Consider the following 21,329-nt stretch of genomic DNA (forward strand, 5'->3'; position numbering starts at 1 on the left):
CTTATATTGAGAAGAAGTCTCAATGATCAACAGATAGAAGATTCTTTACATTGGAAGGTTAAAGCATTTGCATGCTACAATTTTGTTTTGCTGAAAATGGGAGGGAACTATGAAAATTTGCCATGACGGAATATTTTGAAGACTATTACACCCTCACAGTGGCTTGCTTCACCTGGACTGCAACTCATGGTGCCTGTCTCACTCATGAAAACCTATAGAGAAATGGTTTTGTCATTTGCAGTAAATGTATTTATGTGAAGAAGTGGCTGAATCAGTTGATCACTTGCTGCTCTGTTGCATTTTCATCAGGCAGAGTTGATTTTTTGTTTCTGGGAAGTTTTGGAAATCAATTTGTCATGCTAGGAAGCATAAAACAGGCCTTAAATAGCTGGTACAATTTTTTGTGAAGCAGATTCTACTGGGATGGCAGTGTCTAGTCGTGCTTTCTGGAATTGGTTAGAGAAAAAAGGAACACATTTCTCATGTAAACGCTTGGTGTTGAGTAGTTTCTATTTGTGGTCAAAGAAAAATGTTGTAACTGATTTTGTTTCACTATTTGATCTGATGTATTGCTTCAATATTTAGTTGAAAGAACTTGTTCCTCTGGTACTCTCCTAGTACCTTCTTTAGTACTTGTTAAGGTGTTGTTACAATAAAGCATTTGAACTTTCAAACACCTGAAAATCTTTGTAAATTATCATACGATTTCAGAATTTAACTACATTATTTAGCTGAAAAATGATGTGCAAATATGGCATAAACAAAAAAATAGGCGCCTTTGATGATTTTATAATATGATTTTACTGATTTTATTTCTTATCAGGTATCAGATGGATCTTTGTAAAAAAGCATTAGAGGAGAATGTTGTTGTATATCTGGGAACGGGCTGTGGGAAAACCCATATTGCCGTTTTGCTTATCTATGAGATGGGGCACTTAATAAAGAAACCCCAGAAGAGCATTTGTGTGTTTCTTGCTCCCACTGTGGCATTGGTGCAACAGGTTTTCTTCTTTCTTTTTTTTTCTTAACTTTTTAAATTTTTTGATATCAAGGATGTGAACTACTATACATTAAATCAAATGGCTGAATATCAAATATCTTCCCTACTATTGAGGCTGTATTTGAGAGCTTTAAGCATAAGTGTTTCCTTTTGGATGACCACGTCCATATCATTGCGCTTGCTGTTGCTTCAATGGCATCACATATCTTTCGTCTACTGTTCGGATGTCATCGCTCCTTTTGTCCAAATGTCGCTCCTTTTGTTTATCATATTTTCTGATAGAAATTATTATTGATTTGTGGCTAGTATGTAATCAATATTTTTCACATATATATAAACACTAGGGTGTTTCAGGCTAGTCAAAATTAATTTAATTACATGCATGGATATTTCTGATTTTGCTGAAAACTGGTCAAGTGATTGGCATGAAAAAGGCCTACAGTTTTGCACCTCAGAGAACCAGAAAGCACTCTTCGATTTAGAATGTCATATGTTATGTCTAACTAATTTTCTCTTCATTGAAATTGTATTCCTATTAAACTCATTCTGTTTTTCTGTGTGTATTTTTCTTTGTTGGGGCAGGGTGGGGAATTTAAAAGTGTATCTGCAACTTCATAATATATTGGCCTAAAGGTTATTTGCTTTTTCATGTGCTTCTGAAATTGGAAAAGCAAGCCAAGGTCATAGAGGAGTCTATTGACTTCAAAGTTGGGACATACTGCGGCAAATCAAAGCATTTGAAGAGCCACCAAGACTGGGAGAAAGAAATGGAACAGTATGAGGTAAGTCTGCAGGATCTTTTTTGTTAATGATATACATTATCCCATCAGTGTTATTTGTTTGAGGCAGAAGCTTAGGAATTCTTGATATACGAACTCCCTAGTAGAGATTTTAGTGCAATTAATAATTGAAATTTGAGTAACTGATGTAAGGGTGACAAAAAAAGCCGAATAACTGATGTTCACTAAATTATCTCCCATATACTTGGAATATTTGTACAAACCTGCAATAAGACACTATCTTTGTGCTGATCTAACTCTTGCAGTAATAAATACTCTTACTTTCCTTAACGAAAGGAATATTTCCTATCTACTTTTCTCTCTTCCTGTGTTAATCACAACATCTGGATTGGATTATATAAGTAATTCTTGTATCTTTTCTTTGCCTCCTAAATAATTAATTGATTAAGGTTTGCAACTTACTGCACAGTTTGGAATATCTTCATCTAAATTGAGATTTTGAACGCGAGGAAATGATCTTATGAAGTGACAAATCTCAGATGTTTGCTTGATAGTGAGAGAATGGGAATATATATTTTGTGTCTACCCTTTGTAGGATCAAGAGATTTTATGCTTTGTTCTAAGGTATTACTATATTAGTGGCTTCCCATGGTCAATCACTTTTTGATTAAAACATTGGCAGAGGAGTGCCACAGTTTCATAATGCCTTTAATTCTGAACGTTTACCTGTCAGTCCTCCAACCACAAAAAAAAGCTTTTGAACTTTTTTATCTCCTTCTAGGTCAAAATTCTCCAATTGGAATATTTTTCCAGAATTTCTTATAAGGTCCTACTATTCCCAAAAAATCTATTGTTGGCTGTTTTCTCATTCCGAAATTGGACTGCATCAGTCTTTCTTTTCCAAGTTTCAATGGCTATGAGTATATGCTATTCCACTTAAATCTTCTGAAGAAATACGAAGTGTAGCTGCCCAAGTGGGTGACCTAGCAGTTGGAAAGATGGAGTGACAACCTTGGGAACCAAGATAGAGTGATTGAACCATGTGTTATATATTGTTGTCTTATCATCTTAGGTCCTTTCTTTTTTGGACTGTGGATGAGTGTGAATATTGCTGAATGGCTGACTATTATACTATATCTTTGTTTGCCACTTTCTGAACGTTTTGACCAACAAATTTGCATGTTGTTTGTTCAGGTCCTTGTTATGACCCCTCAAATACTGCTACATAATCTTTCCCACTGCTATATCAGGATTGAATTTATTGCTCTTCTGATATTTGATGAGTGTCATTATGCACAAGTTGAGAGCGATCATCCTTATGCGGAGATTATGAAGGTAATTAACTGCTCTGGTGTTATACGCTGGCAAACATGCTTCGTTTTGTATATAGTAGCCTAGTTATTCATGTGTATTATTCTTGGACAGATATTTTACAAACCTGATGTAGTAAAACGGCCCCGTATATTTGGCATGACTGCATCTCCAATATCAGGGAAAGGTAATATTATTGTGCCAATGAATTCATGCAGTAATAAGATGTCCTAATTTTCTCTAACTAGCTGGATCCATTCAGCTTATAGGTCATGAGTAATTTGTATGTTGCCTTGTGTTTGAAATTTGACAAATAAGTTTACATAATAATTTTCGGCAAAATTATGTGTGGATGTCATCCAGATTCCAGAAAACCATTTCTCCTAGATTCATTTCTCTTTTTTTGGTTTTTCAGGAGTCAATTTTTTCGACAATTGTTTACACTCCAAATGAAAAAGTTTTTCCAACTTGTGAGATTTTTAACTATTACTTTGGAGTGATGAATGCATCTACATCTCTTTTCCATGTAAAATTGATCAAATAGACACTGAAAACTGTATGCTGACAATAAATTGGGAGGCAGTCTATGTTAATCAGTAACATATGGTTGTGATGTATGGTACCAGCAGGATCTCTACTCCATTTTGGCTGTACTTCGGACTTACAATATTAACCTGATCTTTTCTTTTCAAGGAATCTCGAAGTATCTCTTTTAGATGTTACCTTTAACTCATTGATTTTGGAAGTACAAATTGGGGACTGCTTTGCTGTTCATCATTGACAGATAAGCTGTAGTTCATTGTGGCTGTCTAATTTTAACCTTGTATGACTGAAAACTGTCTCTATGTCTCTCATCTGCAGATAGTTAAAATTTTACCCCCTTACACATGACAATATGCATATACGTAAATGATTTCTGTTTGGAGAAAGTCATGACTTGTATGAATTCTATTTAAAAATGGGATCAACAGAAGTTGAAGGAGGTATTATCAGAAAATAAGTTTGAAAATAAGTGCAAGTTTTCTGATTTTCTGACTTGTGAAAAAAACTCACCTGATATCTGGGTTTTGTGGAATGAAACCCTGCTTTCCATGACATGCATTGATCAATTGTGGTAACGGATTGATAGTTCTTGCTATCTGATCTTTGCTCTCAATACTGTTCATTCTGCCAGGCGTAACTGGTATATCTATCCTTTAAGCTACTTTTGTTGTTTGGACACTCCTCAGCTCTCAGTCATTATGTTATATTTTTACCATTGCAGGTGCTACTGTTGAAGGCCTTGAGACCTTACTCCGTTCTAAGGTGCTACTATTATATACAGAAACTATTTTTTATGATCAATCAAATAATTTTACTTTTTCTTATGAAAGAAAGATAACCATAAATATCAGAGTTGCCTCACATCATTATTGTGGTAACAAATGAAGTCCAATAGAAGTTGCTTGTGAAGGATGAATTTCTGTCATAAGTTTATTAGTTCTAGGATTTGGTAAGAACTGTCTTAAGATTTGATTCCAATTTCCGTAGCTATCATTTTTTATCCTAGGTCTCTCGTTGTGGGTATTTTATTGTTAGGTAACAAAGTACGGCTGCCAAGCCTGGCAGCATTTACCTACTTGGCCTGGCTGGGCTTAGCTGCCATCCTTTGTTCATGCCTATACTGGTTTCATCTTCACCATATTTCTCCTTCTTGGTTGCCCAAGTCCAACTAGTGCTACTATCTCAAGGTCTTACCTACACTGCTTTGGACTTCTTCCCGTTTTGTGTTGCAGAAGGGGGAGGGTAGAGGGAAGGAGGAACATTAACAGTTGTATAGTTTAATTTCTCGTCTATATATAACCACAGGTGTATTCTGTTGAAGACAAGGACGAATTGGAACAGTTTGTTGCATCACCCAAGGTGAATGTGTACCACTATGGTCCTGGCTCCTCATATCTTACGAAGGCTTATTCTCAGAAGCTTGAAGAGATAAAGAACCAGGTATTATCTGGTCAGAAATTAAGATGGCTATTTCTAATAGTTTTTGACTAAATACTCTCTGGTGTATTCATGATTTGACAGTGTGTAAAGGAGCTTCACAAGAAAGCAGTTGACAGCACTCTCAGGAACACGAAAAAGATGCTCAAGAGACTGCATGGACATCTAATTTTTTCTCTGGAAAACCTAGGTGTTTTGGGGGCGTTACAGGTTTTGTCGCACTTCTTGTTGTTTATCCCCCAAGACCCATTTCGCAAGCCCTGATCTTTCATATTTCTTGAGTTTTAAAGATAGAATGAGAAACTTTATTGAGCTCGAATTTTACACATGTTCCCAACTATGTTTGGTAAAAAAGGAGCAGGGGAAGACCTGGCCCACGTTGCCATACCCCCAACAGGCAATCAGTATAAATGGTCTTTTGACTTAAGTGCAATTTCAAACACATGCTATAGTCTCAACACTTGACCAGACTCCTCGGCACTCTGCAAAACTAAAATAAGAGTATGCAGACAGGTTTGAGAAGTTTCAGAAACAAGTTAGTGCTGCGAGTTTGTGCACTTTATAGATTCTCTTGACCTGACATAGAATTCTTGGCAGATAGGTGTAGACCCTTCAGTTTTTTGTATATGCATGCGTACTTTTTGTGTATATTTATTAAGCATTTCAGCTGGAGAGCCCACATGCATTGCCCTAGTTATGATATTACAGCTTTTCTCGATCTTAAAGAGTCATTAATTTCAGTAGAATATGACACTGCATGAAAATCTAGAATCTTGTTGGGTTCCTTAGTCATGATAAGCATAATTTGAACACTTCTAATTCACAGGGAAGAAATCGCGATTTATCTTTTTCTAACCTTTAAGATTTACAGTTGGAAAATTAAATTCTGAGTTCCATCCTTGTTTTGGTGAAGGCTAGTTGCATTCTTTTAAAGGGGGATCACCATGAGCGCCATCAAATGGTGGAAGCTGAAGTTAATGCTAACGATGACTCTTTGTGTGACAAATATCTGAGTCAGGTTGACACAGTCTTTACTTCTGGTTGTGCTAAAGGTATGTTTTATTCTATCGCGCTTTCCTGTTTTGTAGCTATTTGTGTTCTTACAATCATTACAATGATTCTTATGAGTTCCAGTTTGGATAAGATTTACTGGCCTGATCATGGATTATTTGGTTCTAGAAATGAAATTAGAAGGCTCTGATCATATCATCTGACTTGTTAGAGATCAAGATATTTGATTTGGACTTGTGAATCAATTTAAGGCATTTCACGGCTTGAGCAGGGTGTTCCTTCTCCAAAAGCTAAATTTGGATTCTTATCCTTTCATGCTCTTTGACAGCACAACACATTCCACCGATGACAAAGAAGCATATAGGGGGGAGGACTAGTCCACCTAAAATGAGTAAATGAAATTTACATCAATCCAGATTTACATGGATCTTTTAGCAGTGTATAGGGACTGTAGAATGGAATGTAGACATTGCGGGTGGAAATATTGAGGTTAGATGCAGTGGAAAGTGCACCTAGGTGTTTGTCGTGGATTTTGCCAAAAATGAAGTGTGTTTTGTCAGGGGGAAATGGCAATACTATGCAGAGTGTGACAATAGCCGATGTGCTACTCAAAGCTTCTGTCCTAACACACACAACAGTATAAGGAGTTCTTGATATAAATTCACACACACAAAGATAATGATGCAAGTAAAGGGAACACAAGATATGAGAGGCAAGATCCCTTTCCTATGATATCTCAAATGCAAGATTACAAAGGATGGATCTGCCCAAGGGCCTATACAAACATTATATAGAAGCCTTACAATCTACATGGCTCATTTACAATGGAATATGCTGAAAAGAGGCCTAAATAAAGTCGCATTATCTCACCTAGCAAGATCACCCCACCACAGAGAGCTAGTCTCATTATCTCACCTAGCAAGATCACCCCACCACAGAGAGCTAGTCTCATTATCTCACCTAGCAAGAACACCCCACCACAGAGATCTAGTCTCATTATCTCACCTAGCAAAAACACCCCACCACAGAGAGCTAAGCCTAGGGGGCAAGTCAACAGATTATAATATCAGACTGATGCTGATATTGATCAAAATGAATAAGTATGATGAATCTTTTAGTATTGGACTAGCAGAGTGATCTTTCTACACCTCATTTTTACCTCTCTCTAGAAAGTTCACACTTGATTTTGAATATTTGCTGTGCTTTAGGATCCTTTAAATGAAGACTAAGGGCTTAAGCTGAAGACAATTCCTGCTAATATAGGCCTAAATACTGATCCGTGCCCACATAGAGATTCTTAGGAATGTCTTGTGTTGCTGCCAAGTATACATATGGTGTTTTCATCTGTATTACTGGTCTAACATATGTTTCTCATGCAGATGGTATGAATCCTGATTTGGCACTCATGGAAGTTCTGAAGGAGCCTTACTTTTCCAAAAAGCTTTTACGCCTAATTGGCATCCTTTCCAACTTCGGGTTAGTCATTTTGTAGCAAATTGAATAATTTGCTATTCCTGATCTCTATAACTCATTCAGGATTTATAAGTAGCTGGAAAGAGAACAGCTGGTTCACTTTGAGGGGTATTCTTATGGATAATTGCATCCAATTTTAATAAAATATAGTGAACTAAATATTGACAGTGACTTACGTGATGACCTATAAAAGTTCACTTTTTATTTTTTGAGACTGGTAACATGTGTGTGTGTGTGTGTATATATATATGAATTAGATCTGCACCATGATAGTGCTATTTACAATTACAAAAACCCAACCATGCTTAGGACTACAGCTTCACAAGGAACCTATCATATCAACTAGTGATTCAGTCTCCTCTACGTAGTTTTCTTTACACTAAAAAAGAAACAAAAGAATACAATTCATCTTGACTTTCTGCATAGGTTGCTTGTCTTCAAAAATTCTGTAGTTCCTCTCCTTCCAAATTGTCCACCATATACAAGCTGGGACAAGTTTCCACCACTTCCTTTGTCTCACTGCACCACCATTTTAGTTCCAACACTTCAATAAATCACAGCTTGTTGCTGGCATAGACCATCTTAGTCGTACCAAGTTCAAAAAAAGTCGCCACAATTGTCCAGTTATAGGACAATGTAGAAACAGATGGCTATTGTTTTCTCTGGCAGCACCACACATACAACATCTAGAGCATAGATGAAATCCCCTTTGTCTTAAGTTTTCTTGAGTGAGACATGCTTCTCTTGATACAAGCCAAGAAAAACATAAGACTTTGTAAGGGGCCTTAGTCTTCCAGATGAACTTCCATTTCCCACCGGTCAAATTGTGCATTTTGTGTAATCTGGAAGTTGTAGATTTGACAGTGTAGACTCCATCACTTCCAGATTTCCCACACAACGTATCCTCAGATTCTTTGAAGCTTGGAAAGATTCCAAGGTCTTGAACAAGTCCACGACTCTTTCCAATTCCCAATCACGTAATAATCTTCTAAAAGTGATATTCCACCCATGCACTCCTTTAGCTGATTCAAGGTTAATATCTGGTAAATTAGCAATAGTGTAGAAATCAGGGAAAAAAACTTTAAAAGGACCGTGCCAGTTTCACTTTTTACACATGTAAATATACAGTAAAAAATGGAAGCATAGATAATATTCCTTTAGCGAAAAGGGATATATTTTTCTGATGAAAAACTTTATATTCTTTTGATTGCCATCTTCAAGCATAGTCTCAAAATTTCCATCTTGCTTCAATAAAACTACTCAAAGAGTTAAGGTATGAAAGAGATGCATCAATTAAATCGATTTGTGACAATCAGGCTGCATTTTGTGTAAAAATGAATCACAGCATGTTTTGCTTACTAGATGATCAGTTAAAGCAGATATTATTAGAAAGTCACTCTGGCAGTAGCTGTTAATTCCTTTAATGTATAAAAATATGTTTGAAGCAAAAGATCTTTCTACTTGCAACATGATTTTATTCTTAACATTGTAGCTCTTACAGAGCATAGTGTAGGGCCTATTATGAGAAATATGGAATTAATGGCTTGAGTACAATTTTATGTATTAATGGACCAGAGAAGCTAGTTAGCCTCTTGTGCATTTGCTCTCAAATACACTTACGGGTCGTTTGGTAGAGTGTATTAGAAAAAACAATGCATACATTAGCTTTGTGTATTAGTAGCATCTTGTTTGGTACACTTTTTCAACCTATGTATAATGTGTATTGAGGTGTGTATTACTAAGAGGGTGTTTGGATTGGCTTAAAAGTTGGTCAAACCTACTTTTAAGGCAGTTTTTGACTTTTGGAAGTGTTTAACAAATATAAAAATAACTTAGTTAGGAAGTGTTTGGCAAGGTTAAAAATAACTTAAAATAAGTTAAAAACCAAAAGTAGGCCTCCCCCAACTTTTTATTTTTTGACTTAAAAGTCATTTAAGTTTGACTTTTCATTTTTGACTTAAAAGCTACTTTTTTTAAGCCAATCCAAACGGGCTCTAATACATGGAAATCCATGGTATTAGTAATGCAAGGGGGTTTAATGCATGCATTAGCATGGTTAAAGATCTAATTTCCCCTCAAAACCTTTTTACATCTTTTCCACCATATTTGTGGAGGGTATCTTTGTAAATAAAGACCTAATTGTTTGGTTAATACACAAAACCAAACAATGCATAAGAGATATCTCTGCATAATTAATGCAAGCATAACTAATACAATCATTACTAATACACTCTATTTCGCATTACTTTTATACACCCTATCAAACGACTCCTTAAAGAACACCACACTGGGGCCTCTATGGAGAAGTATAGAATTAATGCCTTGAATCAACTATTCATATTTTTGGGCCTACCAGCTAGCTAACCTCTCTGCATTTGGCCTCAATGACTCTTAAAAAGCACCAGAATAAGGACCTGGTGGAGACATATGAAATTAGTGTATTGACTGCAAGTGTTCATATTTATACATTCAACCAGCTAGCTAGCCTCTGTGCATTTGCTGTCCATTATAGTGGTACCATCTGAAACTAAATCTTTCAAAAACTTAGCTTTTGTTCATATTATTTCCCCTAAAACTTTATTCTTAACAAGCATGGTTAGTGGTGATCTTTTGCCGTCATAATGTACCTTTATCCAATAGAAATGATAAGATCTTGTTTGAAGTCAGTAACATATGTTTTGCTGTCATATCATACCTTTACCCATTACGTACAATAAAATTGTTTCAGTTTGTTTGTTGTCATGTTTGTATGTTTCTTCTTCATTGTTAATTCAGTCGCTAAGGAAATCAAATCAACTTCATATTCTGCAAGTTGATTCTTCCTCTCTTTATTTTCAGGGTACAACCAGATATGAAATGCATAATATTCGTTAATAGGATCGTGACTGCAAGGTCCCTTTCGTATATTCTTCAGCATCTGAAAGTTTTATCTTCTTGGAAGTGCGGGTTTCTTGTAGGAGTCCACTCGGGATTGAAGAGTATGTCACGAAAAAATACAAATATCATTCTCAATAAGTTTCGTTCTGGTGAGGTAATGGTTCTTTGCTAGATTTTTTCTCCGCACGCTAAATTCTCTTAGCTAGAGGACATCTGGGAGGGTGACTCCAAGTTTATGTTTGTTTCTATCTCTGATAGTTTAGTATGAGATTGGTTGCATATCCTTTGCTCAATTTGACAGCTCAATTTATTGATTGCAACCAAAGTTGGCGAGGAAGGACTTGATATCCAGACATGCTGCCTTGTCATACGATTTGATCTTCCTGAAACTGTTGCCAGTTTTATACAGTCTAGAGGGCGTGCCCGCATGCCAAAGTCTGAATATGCATTTTTGGTTGATAGGTATCTCTAAAGTTTTGTTTTCTGTACCTTCTTACCAGTCAAGTTCATCAGAGCAATATCTCTGACATAAACCTCTTTGCAGAGGTAACCAAAGGGAGCTTGATTTAATCGAGCATTTTACAAGAAGTGAAGCTCAGATGAATGATGAAATCTCTTCCAGAAAATCTCTCACAACAGTGGCAGATTTTCAGGAAAATATATACAAAGTAGATATGACTGGTGCAACCATCAGTTCTGCATCAAGCATTTCATTGCTTCACCATTATTGTTCCAAGCTTCCACGCGACGAGTATAATCTTGTGCTGAATTTCACTAAATATTTATGTTTCTTTTTTCGTAGTTACAATTTACTGTTCTATATTTCTTATTGGTGGCTTTTGCATTTGGAACTTTATCTTCATGGTTTTACATGATCTCTTTTCTTTTCGTTTTGCTTGTTTTGTAGGTATTTCTGCCCCAAGCCGCAGTTCTATTACTTTGATGACATAGATGGAACTATTTGCAAATTAATTTTACCTTCAAACGCTGCAATGCATCAAATTGTCAGTGCTCCTCAATCTTCTATAGAAGCAGCTAAGAAAGATGCTTGTTTAAGAGCCTGCAAGAGCTTGCATGAACTTGGAGCACTCACTGATTATCTTTTGCCTGATCAAGCAGACGAAGATGAAGACCTGGTCCCCGATTTTTCTGACTTGGAATGCTGTGAAGGTTAGGGAGTACTATTCTAATAAAAACATCTTCAATGTGCTTTGTGTTATTTTGCTCGTTGTCATTATTGTAATGTTGATGTCACAGGCGAAGATGCACGGGAAGAGCTCCATGAGATGATTGTTCCTGCTTCCCTTAAAGAACCATGGACTGAGACAGAGAATCCTGTTTGCCTTAACTCATACTACATAAGATTTTTTCCCTTCCCTAATGATAGGGTGTATAAGAAGTTTGGCCTATTTCTGAAAGCACCTCTTCCTCAAGAGGCTGAGAGAATGAAACTTGATCTCAACTTGGCTCGAGGTAGATCTGTGAAGACAGAGCTTATTCCGTCAGGAGCTACTAGTTTTGAGAACAATGAGGTTTAACACTTTAACTACTTGACCCTCTTCTATTTTAAACGGAAAGGCTCTCTTCAATATTTTGATTACTTTCTTTTAGCAGATACAACTAGCAGAGAAATTCCAGAGAATGTTCCTCAAGATCATTCTTGACCGCTCTGAGTTCATTTCAGAATTTGTGTCTTTGGAAAAAAAGGATTTTGTCGACTCAGCTTCTAAGTTTTACCTATTGCTTCCTGTCAATTTGTTTGGGCATAATAAAATCTCTGTGGACTGGGAGCTTGTCAGAAGATGCTTGTCATCACCAATTTTTGGAACTTCAGTATGTACAAGCAATAATAAGATGTCTAAATTCGAAGAGCAGTTGCAACTTGCCAATGGTTCCAAAAGCGTACATGATGTTGCCAATAGTTTGGTATATGTTCCATGCAAGGATGCATTTTTCTTCATATCCGATGTTGTTAAAGACAAAAATGCATACAGCATTTATAAAGATTCTAAAAACCACGTCGAACACTACTATGATATGTAAGTAGAAATGACTTTCTTATTTCTTCTTTGCTTACCAACTGGCTTCCCTGTTTGTTTGATGATTCTACCTGCATACATATGTGAAACTGCTTTTTTTCTGCCTGGAGAATCTTATTTTACTGTAAACCAGACTAGAAATTCAAGTATTAATAAAGTGGAAGATGAGCCCTATTTTCTCCATTGCCAACCTCAGTCAGAAAAAGGGAGAAAACTTACAAATTAGATGCAAATAGAAGGGAAGTTAAAAAAGTTCTTGATAGGTTAATTAGCATCTACAAATTGCTGCTGAAGAACCAATTGAACCATTTCCTTACATGCATTTGGAAGTTCTCTTTTTTTCCCTGTCAATATGTATTATGGTTAGTGACTATATGTCTATTTTATTCTTATTGTGAGTCTCGAGTAATAAACAGAGTTGACTTTTATTGATGTAACTTCCTTTTTCCTTTTTGGTAAGGTGAATAAATTAATTAATGTGGGATATACCAGCAGTAACTTGTTTGGGAACTTGCTGGAATTGATGTATGTTTGTTCTTGTTTAAGAAGCATAGAACCGGCTTTAATTTGGGAAGAATACGTTTCTTTTCATTGCATTTGTGTAACTCAGATATTTTTTAAGATACAGTAACTGACCTCCTAAGGGACTGGTATGCTCTTCTTGTTTAGAGATATATTTGTTTTATTATCTTCCGATGTTACTTGTTGAGAATATCTGTCCTCTTCCTTTGCAATTTGCTTAATAATACTTTTTCTTGTGAAGAAAAACATATTTTGCATCTATTTGAAGATATGATCATTTCTACAAAATGTGTATCATGTATTTTCTAATGGGTGAAATCTCTTCTACAGTTCCTCTGTCCATCTTTTATACCCTGATCAACCACTTATAAAAGCAAAGCAGCTCTTCTGTTTGGAAAACTTACTACGGAAGAAAGGCTATTCAGGTAATTGTTTATAGTTCAAGCTGCATAACTGAGCTGTTTATATTGCAAAACTCAAAAGACTTGTGATGCAATAGGGGGGAGGGGTGGTTACTTTGATTCATGTTGAAGCATAGCTTTTAATTTTTTTAGAAGCAAAAACCAATGTGCTTCTGCTATGAAAACAAAGAAACAACAAATTCTACGATAGAACTCAAAGGCAAGTATCATTGACATTAAACGGTTGAATGTTGACAAAGTTCTATCTTTTTCTGTTTATTTGTGTTAACAATGTTCTTTCTTATCAAACCCATCAAGTTTAGAGCTTTAACCATAATAATGCTTAATTGTATAAATAATTTATTTTTATGAGTTGGGGAGATTCATTTACCTACTAGATGAAATTTGTGAACATAGGAGTAGATTCAAGCATGTAAATTACAAACAACACAAATTTTAAATCAACATAAAAATAAAATTACACTCAATAGAAGGAGACAGTATAAGTTATATTTTTTAAATAAAAATAAAGTTGGAGAAGAAGAGCTTGGAATTGTAACTCTTTTTATTTTTAGGAGCTTGTAATTAATTCATAAAGCAAAAAGGATTTAGGACTAAGCTTGTAATTATGTTCTGAGCAGCTCCAAGAGAAGCGTCTCTGTCTTCTTCTAAAACTTTAATAAATCTCTTGGGACTAAGCTTCTCCAAGACATGACATGAGAAAATGATAAGCACCATTTCTAGGTTAGAGCGCAAGGGCGACAATGTCCATGATTATATAATTATCTTACGAACTTCGTCTGTTTTAAATACTTTATTTTGACAATCTATGGCTAGATGAAGGGTTTTCTACTTTGATTTAACTTACCGCATGTTCAGAATATCAGATTATATTCTCTCATCGGAAGTAAGATCATTTTCTGCTGTGTGTATTATTTTGAGACACAATTACTTAGGTGGTGTATTATTTTGCAATGAATGACGCTCTCCTTTGGCCCCCTGTCGCAGAGTTGCGTGATAAAGAGGAGCACTTTGTTGAACTACCTCCTGAAATTTGCCAGCTCAAGATAATTGGGTTTTCCAAAGATATTGGGAGCTCATTATCATTGTTACCATCAATCATGCATCGCCTTGAAAGCTTACTTGTCGCTATTGAACTGAAGGGCTGTCTATCTGCTTCTTTCCCTGAGGGAAGGGAGGTAGCAATAGATCATGTAAGGGATTCTTCCATACTTAGTAATATGTCCTCTCAATCAAAACACATCTGTTTGCATGTATCATTTGTTCATAGCTTATGAATAATGCCAGATACAATACCTAGTTTACTATTGATTGTCTGAAACCGGACCAGGTTCTTGAAGCACTCACTACAGAGAACTGCCATGAGTCCTTTTCTCTTGAAAGGCTTGAAGTGCTTGGTGACGCATTTCTCAAGTTTGCAGTTGGGAGACATCTTTTTCTTTTGCACGATGCCTTTGACGAAGGACAGTTAACTAGAAAGCGCTCAAACGCTGTGAACAATTCCAATCTGTACATGGTAGCAATCAGAAACAATTTACAGGTAAATGGTGCTGAACTCCAAATGCTAGATATGGACCGACTTCTTCAGTGATGTGACAGCACATTGTTTATGTTGAGATAAGAAAAGGCTTGCTTTTTTCTTGTTTCAAAATATGGCTTTTGACTTATTGCAAAGTTTAACATTATTTCATGTGAGAAAGTGCATTCACTGAGGTGTCTATTTAAACCATTACTTAGCACAAACACAGATGCCTGTGTGGCTCTCTCATCTCACATCCCTAAAACAAATAAAAGAGCAGAAATAGAATTATTTCTTTGTTGAAGCTTATGGGGAAAAAGAAATAATCATCTCTGTTGATTACTATGAGGCCCCAAATAATTTGTCATTTATGAGGCCTCAAATAATTCGTCATTGTATCAAATAAATTTGATATTTTCTCCATTGTAACTAATATATATAATAAACAAGTTAAATTAACTAATGAAAATTTGTCTAGTCAATAAATGTAAAATGGAATGGGACAAAGGGAGTAAACATCTGATACATTCATGGGTTAAAAATGGAAGGGGTTAAATATTTTGAGAGGACCTAAACAGAAATATTATCATATAAAATTGGGAATAAGGGTTTCCCCTTCCAACAAAGGTGGAAGAAAGAATTGATGCTCTGAGAAGGAATTTTTTGTGGCACGGTGAGAAGGAATATAAAGGTTTTCACCTAGTCGAATGGAAGACACTGCTACTATCCAAGAAGCAGGGAGGACTGGCAATCAAAAATCTTAGAAAGCAGAACAAAAGTCTTCTCATGAAGTGGTTGTGGAGATTTCCTTTAGAAGATCAATCTTTGTGGGGTAGGGTGATCCAGGCCAAATATGGGAAGGAAGGACCCTGGAAGACTAAGGAAGTGACATCCACATATGGAACCAGTTTGTGGAGATCAATTAGAAACTTATGGCATGATTTCTATGCAAAAACTGAATGTAATGTGAACAATGGGAGGAAGATCAGGTTTTGGGAAGATAACTGGTTAGGGAATGGAAGCCTCAAACACTTGTTCCCGGATATTCATCACCTGAACCAACAACAAGAGTCGACTCTTTATGAAGTTTGGTCTGAACATGGATGGAACCTTACCTACAGAAGACTAATGCAAGACTGGGAGGTGGAAAGATTGGCTGAATTTTATGGAACACTTGATCAGTTCTTAGGATTCAAGGATGGAGAAGACACTCTTAAATGGAAATGTCATAATAAAGGTTTATTCACTGTCAGTTCTGCATATTGAATTATGAATCAGATGGGATCCCAAGTTAACTTTCTGCCTTGGAAGCTTATATGGAAGGTTAAAATACCATATAAAGTGGTAGTTTTTACTTGGTTGGTGGTGAAAGAGGCTGTACTTACACAAGAGAATCTTATGAAGAGGGGAATACAAATGTGCCCAAGATGTTGTTTTTGTGAGCAGGTTGCAGAGACAATTAATCATCTGTTCTTACATTGTAAAGTGGTTGGCCAGCTGTGGAATTTGTTTACTAGCTTCAGAGGTATAAGTTGGACTGTTCCAGGGAGAACAGGATAGGCTCTAGAAAGCTGGAATATGGAGGGCAGTGGCAGCACAGACAAGAGTAGATGGAAAATTGTCCCAGCTGTTATTTGGTGGACCATATGGAAAGAAAGGAACTCTAGGAATTTTGATAACAAGAGCAGCCCTCTGCACAAGATTAAAATGAACTGCATTATCACTTTTTGCTATTGGTGTAGTTCAGAGTATATAGATGACCCTGTGGCTATTGTAGACATTCTAGGGTCCTTATAAAGATGAAAGGAGGATCTAGGGATAGTTTCTATTTTTTCTTCTTTTCTTTTCTTTATCTTTTGTTTATGCCCGACACACATGTGTGGAGGGACGATATGATGTAAATTTTGGATACCAGCTTTGAGCTGATGATTGATATACAAATGTTACCTTTATCAAAAAAAAAAATTGGGAATAAGGGAGTATAAGATTCGATGATCTCCTATTCAACCAAGTAAAAGAGGGGATTTCCTAAGTGTCTGGAACAACAAACTTGTTGCTCCTGCACACTTTATTTTTTTGAGAAAGTTAAGTAGTATTATAAACAGAGAAGTACACCAATAGTGAACTCCTGTAGTAATTACATCAAAAGTATAGAGGGTTTGTCAAAAGAATCTAAACACCTATCTCCCTCATAATCCCCCGGATCCTTGGGAATAGTATGGATACACCAAAAGTAAAGGTCACTAAACAGTTCATTTTAATGCTTTGGAAAGGGATGCTCTTGTTCTTGAAACCTGCACACTTTTTTGATAAGATATTTTATTGTCTGGGCACAAAATCACCCATATACAAGAAGTTATTCAAAATGTAGAAAAAACCTACAGAAAGATATGGTTTTCTACAAATGCCACCCAATCTTCTATACAACAACATACCCCGTGAAATCCCACAAGTGGGCCTGGGAGGATGGAGTGTACGTAGACTTACCTTACCTGGTAAGGGTAAAGAGGTTTCCGATAGAACCTCCGCTCATGTAAAGCATATTAAACAAATTGGACCACCCAATCTTCTATACATAAAATAATTTCATGGGTGCACCAAAAGGAAATAAGGGATAAAACTATTTCTCAGTTGAGCAAGATTCATCTCTACACTTTCAAAAGCTCTCCTATTTCTTTCTCTCTATATGGCCTACGTAAGTGCTAGTGAAGAAACATTCCAAGCCACGTGTCTTCTCTTCCCCCTACAACAATTCCTCCTACCATAATTCCAACTGAACATGAGCTCCATCGGGATGCCTGGCATCACACAAGTCAATCCAAAATCCAAACCAACACAAAGGTTTCCATCATAACCTTGAGGTTACCAAACAATGAAGAAGGAAATGGGAAACATCTATATCACCCCTCTTGTAGCTAGCTAGCCAAGTAAAGAAACACACCTTTTGGGAACATTAGGTTTCCAAATCGAATTATGTGGAAATGCAATCTCCTCCTAAACCAAAAACTTCTATAGAAAGATTAACAGAAAATTCCCCATTGTTCCCTGCTCCCCACCTCTAAATATCATGGTTATCCTGCGGAATTCCTTGTTTGTGAAGCAACTCAATTAGGAATTCCTCGTAAACCTCACATACCCAAAAGAACTTCTCCATTTTGTATCATCTGGACTCTCTGGACTGTCATCTCTTTTTGACATGAAATTGATATGCAAGTCTCAAAATATTGTTTCTACTTATGCCCCCAAAAGTTTACTCCCTACCTTGAAATACTCAAAAATGCCGAACTCTTCCCATCCCTTCAAAATGTTCCTCCACATTCATAAGGCATAGTGATATCTTTATTCCTCAAAGCCCCCATATTTTTCCACTAGCAACTTTATCAACACAGCATATTCCTCTGTCCCAAATCACCACACACATTTACTTATAAAGCATATTGATATTTTTATCTTTTAGTCCTCCTAGCCCCCATACACATGAACAATATTTGGAAATAAAATGCTCTCAGGCACATTCCCCCAAAACTCTTTCTCTCCTACTTTTTAGGAGAGAGAATCTTTCCGGTGGGTTGCCTGAGAACCACCAACCTCTTCCAAGACTCTATAGCTATCTCCTTCTGCGATAGCTTTCTTTCTTCATCTTTTCAGTCCTTTCAACAAAAATGGGGGAGAACAGGATCTATTTTACAGCTGGTTTCAAGTCTTTTGACATCACTAGATGGATTTCCAACGAGGAAGTCTGGGTGGAGAGAAGCAGAAACATGATGAGAAGAATAACTCTCAGCAAAAAGGTGATGGAGTGGATATGTGTTATTCTGAAAGAAGCCTCAACTAACAACAAGAATCTTGTGAGAAGATGGAGGACAAAGGACCAGATAGCAGAGTACTTTGGAACAAGGTAATTTAATGCTCATGGAAGGTACATGAGTATTTTATCCCTCAAGGGTGTGGAAGCCGTTGTTATCCTGCCAGAAGCCTTCAATGCTGGATGGAGAGACATTGCTGTTAACACATGTTGAGAATACAATTAATAATAAAAGTGTGCTCTCTCTAACAGCTTAAGCTTTTAGATGCGAAGATCGCACACTTCAACATGGCATCAAAGCTGATAGTGATCGAATCTCACACCACACATATCAAAAAGAATTTCCACGTGCTTGGCCCATGAAAAGGAATCAGACCCACATGTGAAGGGGTGTGTTGAGAATACATTAAATAATAAAAATGTGCTCTCTCTAACAGCTCAAACTTTTAGATGAGATGGTCACACACTTCAACAACACATTACGTTCTTTTAATATTTAATTAGCTGGTAATGAATGCTTTTTTGTTTTTCATCATTGAAACAATCCTTCTAAGTTTGTGATGCTCCTTAATATTCCGCCATAGCTGACATTTCCTTTTGCTAGCATGAAGAAATGTTTTACTCATACTGTCATAGTATGATGTCCTCGCAAATATCTGAATGTTTTCAAGAGCAAGCCATAAAACATAAAACATACTCACCATTCTAAAATAACTCCCTCTATTTGTAATGAGCTATGTTGTTGGATTCTCAAGTTAGACAGTTCTGCTTTCTGTTTACTTTTTGTGATAACTATGACAGCATTTTGTATATCAATGATTGAACGTAAATATGAAATCATGAATATAAGATGAAACTGCATATCTCAAATAAAGTTTTAGATATCAGAGGCAACTGTGGTTTAACATGAGGAAAGGGAGTAATAAAATACTACTTTAATGCGACTTTATTTGTATACATATGTTTTATTTACGTGATTTAAGATGCTTATACTTAACTCAATTGGCTTGAATCTCTACATTTTTCTGTGTCTCAGGCATATATACGTGATCAATCATTTGAACCCAACCACTTCTATGTAGTAGGCCGTCCGTGTCCTGTAACCTGTAACAAGCAAACAGAAAAAAAAATACATGGTCTATGTGGTAGCGGGACAGATGGTGCAAAGACTGAAGTTAGGTGTAGCAAATGTCATCACTGGTTGCGTAAGAAAACAATTGCTGATATAGTTGAAGCCCTTGTTGGTGCTTTTGTAGTGGACAGTGGCTTCAAAGCAGCAATTGCATTTCTAAAATGGATTGGTATCCATACAGATTTCAAAGAACCACAACTAAAAAGTATCTGCTCTGCAAGCAAAGTCTTTATGCCACTTGCTGATGAAATAGATGTTCTTGGCATTGAACATTTATTAGGTTATTCTTTCATCCATAAGGGTTTGCTCATTCAGGCATTCATACATCCATCTTATAACAGGCATGGAGGGGGTTGCTATCAGGTATGAAATTGCTCTTCTTAAATAACCTACTTTTTTCTGAAACCTTTATCGGTGTTGCGTAAGGCGAGCTAGGACTACCCTTACAGCAACTTCTCTCTTTGAACATTTGATTTTATTTAACAGAGATTGGAGTTTCTTGGAGATGCTGTCCTTGATTATTTGATCACATCTTATCTGTACTCTGTGTACCCAAAACTGAAGCCTGGCCAGTTGACTGATCTGAGATCAATTTCTGTAAACAACAATACCTTTGCAGTTGTTGCAGTACGTCAAGGCTTCCACAGTCATATACTTTGTGATTCTAGCGACCTCCGTGAGTCAATTACTAGATATGTCAATTTCATTGGCAGACCAGATTCTATGAAAAAGCTGGGTGAAGAGCCATCTTGTCCGAAGGTATTCGACATACTTATTGCTTAAGTCTTATATTTGATGGTTGATTGAGTTTCTTATACAGAGTTGATAATAGTTTGTGTTGGCACTTAGATGTAGTATAGAAAATTTTCCCTTCCATCAAATAAATATAAGAAATTACATTGTAAGTGTTCCTTCAAAAGAATTCAGGTATAAGAATTTGGATCTTAATAAGCTGGATAGCAAGTCATACTGCAAAGAAGTAGGTACTCAAACATTTGTTTGATAGTCACGGTGGAAGGCTCTATAGACCATAGATTCGACACTCCAGAAAACAAACCCAAGAGCTACGATGCTCTGATACCATGCTGCTGAACAAGGTAGTTTAGGAGAATTACTTGTCTATTATCCAAAGAATACTATGATTTAAATACAGATAAAGAAACGGCTAACTAAGGTAACTAGATGTTAAATCCCTAGAAATCAGCTAGATTATATACAAGCAAACATATAACTTTATGATTCTCTAACAATGGTTTTTGTGGAGGAGATGGACATTCAACCTGTTGTAGATTAATGTGAAGAAGCCAGATCAATATTTTTGTTAGAAAAATCTGTCCAAGGGGGAGAAATTTTAGGTGTTTCTCCTGGTTTTCTTACCATAGTTGGGTTTTCCTTTTCTTTGAAGGAAGGGTAACACATTTATCATATTTGATTTTTTTCTTCTCCTAAAAAGAATTTATAAACCTCTCTTCTTTGGCTAATCCTTTCCTTGGAGGAA

The 21,329-nt window shown here is 36.3% G+C and overlaps 1 protein-coding gene across 2 annotated transcripts in view; it reads left to right on the forward strand.

Moving 5' to 3' along the window:
• Positions 1-21,329, forward strand: part of LOC125824287 (dicer-like protein 4) — a 38,595-nt gene that overhangs the window by 6,503 nt on the left and 10,763 nt on the right. The window contains exons 2-21 of one of the 2 annotated variants that reach the window (XM_049503632.1): positions 824-1,001; positions 1,672-1,782; positions 2,935-3,075; positions 3,166-3,238; positions 4,316-4,356; positions 4,900-5,034; positions 5,116-5,241; positions 5,945-6,083; positions 7,422-7,518; positions 10,354-10,546; positions 10,694-10,854; positions 10,937-11,143; positions 11,300-11,562; positions 11,650-11,924; positions 12,007-12,431; positions 13,284-13,378; positions 14,363-14,568; positions 14,706-14,915; positions 19,736-20,194; positions 20,318-20,590. In XM_049503632.1, the coding sequence (XP_049359589.1) occupies positions 824-1,001; positions 1,672-1,782; positions 2,935-3,075; positions 3,166-3,238; positions 4,316-4,356; positions 4,900-5,034; positions 5,116-5,241; positions 5,945-6,083; positions 7,422-7,518; positions 10,354-10,546; positions 10,694-10,854; positions 10,937-11,143; positions 11,300-11,562; positions 11,650-11,924; positions 12,007-12,431; positions 13,284-13,378; positions 14,363-14,568; positions 14,706-14,915; positions 19,736-20,194; positions 20,318-20,590 (3,808 nt within the window). Of the gene's footprint in view, positions 1-823; positions 1,002-1,671; positions 1,783-2,934; positions 3,076-3,165; positions 3,239-4,315; positions 4,357-4,899; positions 5,035-5,115; positions 5,242-5,944; positions 6,084-7,421; positions 7,519-10,353; positions 10,547-10,693; positions 10,855-10,936; positions 11,144-11,299; positions 11,563-11,649; positions 11,925-12,003; positions 12,432-13,283; positions 13,379-14,362; positions 14,569-14,705; positions 14,916-19,735; positions 20,195-20,317; positions 20,591-21,329 lie in introns of both variants that reach the window. The other variant, XM_049503631.1, reaches the window with a different exon arrangement.

Source organism: Solanum verrucosum, unplaced genomic scaffold (genome assembly GCF_900185275.1).
Source record: "Solanum verrucosum unplaced genomic scaffold, falcon-dt-bn FXZP01000022.1, whole genome shotgun sequence".
Classification (NCBI taxonomy): domain Eukaryota; kingdom Viridiplantae; phylum Streptophyta; class Magnoliopsida; order Solanales; family Solanaceae; genus Solanum; species Solanum verrucosum.